The following is a 5,159-nucleotide window of genomic DNA, read 5'->3' as shown; positions in this document are numbered from 1 at the left end:
CAGGTGTGTGTGTGTGTGTGTGTGTGTGTGTGATGTTCCGGAGGATTGAGTACTAGAATGCTATACAGGTGTGTGTGTGTGTGTGTGTGTGTGTGTGTGTGTGATGTTCCGGAGGATTGAGTACTAGAATGCTATACAGGTGTGTGTGTGTGTGTGTGTGTGTGTGTGATGTTCCGGAGGATTGAGTACTAGAATGCTATACAGGGGTGTGTGTGTGTGTGTGTGTGTGTGTGTGTGTGTGTGATGTTCCGGAGGATTGAGTACTAGAATGCTATACAGGTGTGTGTGTGTGTGTGTGTGTGTGTGTGTAATATATTCTTATTCCAGTATTTGGATCATATGAATATTGTTTTGAGCTCAGCTCAGTCAACATTAAACCAACATCTTCCTAATGTCATAACTAATATGATACATAACTGACAACTGAATTCCAAATAAATCTTTGATCTCTGAAGACAGAGTCAACAGAATGCACACAGAACTTGGTTAAGAAAGGGGCGCTGCATTAATCTGGTTCGATTCTGGCTCTGCTATTCCTTAGAGGATCATTTTAGCTTCTCAGGCTCAGCTTTGTCACCTGTACAATGGGGACGACCATGAGACCTAGCTCATGGAGTTCTGAGAATCAAACAAGCGCTAGGGCATAGGAGGCAAAGGTAAGGGCTTAATAAACATTAGCTGCTATGATTATTAAGTATTATCATCTCAATTTCATTCGGGAAAGTTATCCTGGAATTTCTTAGTGCTTTATTGTGCCGACTTCCACGCAACAGGTGTATTAACAAAAGTGCCTGGAAAGGTTAAAAAGAACCATCATTGAAATTCTAAAGCACTTTACAACTGCTTTAAATCCCCTCAGCAAACACTAATATTTAAGGGTGCATACTCTATGCCAGGCACTGTGATCATCTTATCTCATCCTGAAAACAATCTCACAGGTAGGTTCTATTATCATCTTCATTTTCTTTTCTTTTTTTTTTTTTTTTTTTAAGACTTTTATTTATTTGAGAGGGAGTGAGAGCACAAGCAGGGGAAGGGGCAGAGGGAGAGGGAGAAGCAGACTCCCCTGCTGATCAAGGAGCCAGAGGCGGGGCTCGATCCCAGGACCCTGAGATCATGACCTGAGCTGAAGGCAGACGCTTAACCGAATGAGCCACCCAGGTGCCCCTATCATCTTCATTTTCTTTCTTTTTTTTTTTTTCATCTTCATTTTCGTGTTAGAGATGTAGCCAACTTGGTCAAAGTGAGTGAGGCAGCGTGGATCTGAACTCATGCCAAGTCTGTGCTTAAAACCACAAACCTCGTGAGGGAAACAGAAAGACAGTGTCGAAGGGATGGGAGAGAACTTGCCCAGGTTCCTCAGCAAGGTATGGACAAAAAAGCCCAGTGAAATTTGGTGACTCTGGAACCCCCATTCCTCTGCAAAATGACAACACAAGGAGAGCAGTGGGGTCTGGGAATAAAAAGATCTGTCTTCTTCCCCAGCTCTACTGTGAGGTCAGCTGGAGGGCCACAGGCAAAGCCATCTGAAGGCCTGTTTCCCACCTACAGAATGGGGGCACTGGACAGGATAGCCATTAAGAGCTCCCGGCCCTGGACTAATAAGCTCTTTAAACCTGCTCCAGTTCCAGAGGAAAGCAGCTAGGCTGAGCAACAGGTCTCAGTCATTTAGGGTCAGTAATGGGGGTGCAGCGTTCAGCTCTCAAGACTGGAGCCCATGGGAGGATGAAGAAAAGGGAAATAGGGACCCTGACAGGACTGGGGGCCCATACTATTGGGGTTCCTAGCAGGAATGGGAGACTTTAACAGGACTGGAAGCCTTTACAGGTTAAGGGGTCCTGATCTGTTCCGGGACCCTTGCAAGATAGAGATTCACTAATAAGACTGAGGACCCACAAAGAATAAGGGATCCTTGGCTTAACTGGGGGGTGGGGGGATGACAGGAATAGGGGTACTGACAAAATGGGGGAAGGGCTAGCAGACCTGGGTTGCTTTGCAGGGCTGTGAGAACCACGGCAGGATTGGGGCGCTTGGCAAGACTGGGGAACGCTGGCGGCCCAGGGAATGACAAGACCGGGGGGCCCAGAAGGATTGGGGGTACCCTGAAAGGATTAAGGGGTCCTGGAAGGCCTGCGCGGCACTGAGAGGTCTGAGGGGCACTGGCAGAATTCGGGGCTTTGACAAGCCTGAGGGTGTCTGGAAGTTCTGGGGACAAGGACAGGACTGGAGGAGGCACTGGCAGGTGGGGGGCAGGGCACTGAGAATTTGGGGCGCTAGCAGAACTGGGGAGGGCTGACAGAATTGGCGTCGCCGAAGAACTGGAGGGCCTGGAGGCCCATCCGCCGTCCCGCTTCGGGGTCTGGGCCTCCAACCGAGCCCGACGCAGAAGCCTCCGGAATGCTCGCTCCGGCCCTGGGGACCCTGCCAGCGCCGGGAAAGGCCGCCGCAGGCGCAGGCTGGGGACCCTGGCCCCGGCCTCTCCGGCCGCCCCGCCCCCCAAGGCTCACCTGACGGCAGCCCCGGTCCGCAGGAAGCGCTGGATGGCCCGGTCGGCCGCGGTCATCGCCGCCTGAGCCCGGGAGCTCAGCATCGCGGCCGCGCGGGAGACCCGCCGCCGCCCCCGCCGCTACCACCACGCTGGACGGAGGGCTCCCAAGGCTCCCGAGGCGGCGGAACCCGCAGCCGCAGTCCCAGCTCCTCCGGGGAAGGTAGGACGAAGTACGGGCTCCCCGGAGAACCGGAAGCAGCTGCCGCCGGAGAACAAGAGCCGACGGACCACATCCTTGTTTCCCCTTCTCCCCCTTAGCAACCGGCGCCGGCGTCGGTTACCAAGGGAGGGCCTGCGGCCCGCTACCCGCTGGGTGTTCAACTTTTACTCTGGCTCCATGCATTTTAAATACAGATGTCCCACTTCCAGCTCCTGGGGTCATTTTAATTTTCTCGTTATGAAGAGGGCAGTCCCGCCCGGAAGCGGGATCAGGCCTCGGCCACCCTTAGTTATCACCCTCTGGTGTCATCAGAGTGTAAATAGGTCGCAGAGGAAGGGCCTTTACTGAGCAGGCTGGCCCATCTCTGATGGCATCAATAGAGAGAGCGAGGCCTTCGACAATAGCCACCGAACTTACTGTTTACTTACATGCATTGCTAAGTACGTCACATGCATTACTCACATTCTACCTTCACACCAACCCTAACGTGACCCACACTTCACAGGAAGTAGGAAGTAGCTTGTATGGTGGAAACGAGATGGCGGTGAAGTCTCTTTCTCTCCAGAGCAGCGCCGTCCCGTAGAAATATAACGGAGGCCACATTTTAAATTTTCTAATAGCCGCGTGAAAGTTTAAAAAAAAAAAAAGATGAGGGCGCCTGGGTGGCTCAGATGGTTAAGCGTCTGCCTTCGGCTCAGGTCATGATCCCAGGGTCCTGGGATCGAGTCCCGCATCGGGCTCCTTGCTCAGCAGGGAGCCTGCTTCTCCCTCTCCCTCTGCCTCTCCCTCTGCTTGTTCTCTCTCCGTCTCTCTCGCAAATGAATAAATAAAAATCTTTAAAAAATAAAAAATAAAAAAATAATAAAAAATAATAAATAAAAAAAAGATGAAATTAATATTAACAATAGCTTTTACTTGACCCGCTATGTCCAAAATATTGTCATTTCTTTATAATAGTTTTTAACAAGATCCTTTACGTTCTTTTTTTGTACTAAGTACATCTCGATTTGAACCGGGCGCTTTTCATGCGCTCAATAGCCGCATGTGGCCAGTGGCTACCACGTTGGACAACACAGCTTCTAGAACCTTAGAGCCAGAGAGAATTTGCGCTCCCTTTTAATCACTCTCCCCAACTCCAGAGCAAGTGATTGCACCTGCTTTAGTAAAGAAATCAATGCTTTAATTCAGTGGCTCTCAAAGTTTTTGGTCTCAGGACCCTTTGGTATGCTTAAAAATTTCTGAGATCTTTTGTGCATGTGGGTTATATCTAAGTATATGTAGACTATTAGAAATTAAAATCGAGAAAAAAATTTTGTTGTTTTTTTTTTTTAACCGAAGTATCATTTATACAATAAGATTCACCTATATTTGGTTCTGTGAATTTTGGCAAATGCATAGTGGTGTAACCACTACCACAAACAAGGTATAGCACCATCACCCCCCACCCCAAATAAAATTACCGCCTGTCCCTTTGTAGTCCACTCCTCCACCCACCTCCAGTCCTTGGCAGCCACTGATTAAGGCTGAGAAAAGTTTTAAAATCCAAGACTACCAAAGCATACATTCCATTAGACGTTGAAGCTGTGATTTCATCACCTGCTGTGAACCTCTGGAAAACTCCAGGGTGCACTCATGAGTGAGTGACAGTGGAAAAGGCAAATAAAAAAACGTTTTAGTGTTATTATGAAAATAGTTTTGACCTCAATAACCCCCTGAAAAGGTCCTCAAAATGGGGTCCTGCAACTATATTTTGAGAACTGCTACAGTAACCCGCCTAGTGAATATTCTGCCATCCCGACCGACAAGTATGCTAAGAAGTCTACATACCAGACTATTTTAAATAATTGGCATTTACAGAGTATAGTCAATTCACAAAATTTTGACCATTTTATATGCCTTATTTCAATTTAATTCTTGCAATGACCCCATGAGTAATAACAGTGCAAACAGTCCCCCAGATTATGATGATCTGACTTACGATATTTTGACGTTACCATGGTGTGAAAACTACATGCGTTCAGTTGAAACCTTACTTCGAATTTTGAATTTTGATTTTTTCCTGGGCTGGCAATATGCAGTTCGATGCTCTCTCATGACGGTGGGCAATGGCAGCCAGCCACAGCTCCCAGTCACCCTGGTGACCAGGAGGGTAAACAACCAATACACTTACAGCCATTCTGCACCCATACAACCATCCCGTTTCTCACTTTCAGTAAAGTATTTAATAAATTACAAGAGATAGTCAACACTTTATTATAAAATAGGCCTTGAGTTAGATAATTTTGCCCAGCTATTGGCTAACGTAAGTGTTCTGAGTCCATTTAAGATAGGCTAGGCTAAGCTGTAATGTTCAATAGGGTAGGTGTATTAAATGCATTTTCGACTTAGGATATGTTCAATCTATGGTGGGTTTATGGGAATGTAGCCCTGTACAAGTCAAGGAAGATCTGT

General features: G+C 47.8%; 1 protein-coding gene across 2 annotated transcripts in view; it reads right to left on the bottom strand.

The window, feature by feature from the left end:
• Positions 1–2,727, bottom strand: part of USP30 (ubiquitin specific peptidase 30) — a 26,339-nt gene extending 23,612 nt beyond the window's left edge. For both annotated transcript variants that reach the window (XM_032397998.1, XM_032397999.1), the window contains exon 1: positions 2,508–2,727. In XM_032397998.1, the coding sequence (XP_032253889.1) occupies positions 2,508–2,590 (83 nt within the window). In that variant the 5' untranslated portion in view covers positions 2,591–2,727. The remainder of the gene's footprint in view (positions 1–2,507) is intronic.
• Between the last annotated feature and the right edge of the window lie 2,432 nt (positions 2,728–5,159).

The sequence above is a fragment of the Phoca vitulina genome, unplaced genomic scaffold (assembly GCF_004348235.1).
Source record: "Phoca vitulina isolate PV1807 unplaced genomic scaffold, GSC_HSeal_1.0 scaffold108, whole genome shotgun sequence".
Taxonomy (NCBI): domain Eukaryota; kingdom Metazoa; phylum Chordata; class Mammalia; order Carnivora; family Phocidae; genus Phoca; species Phoca vitulina.
This window is presented reverse-complemented; position numbering and strand designations above follow the sequence as displayed.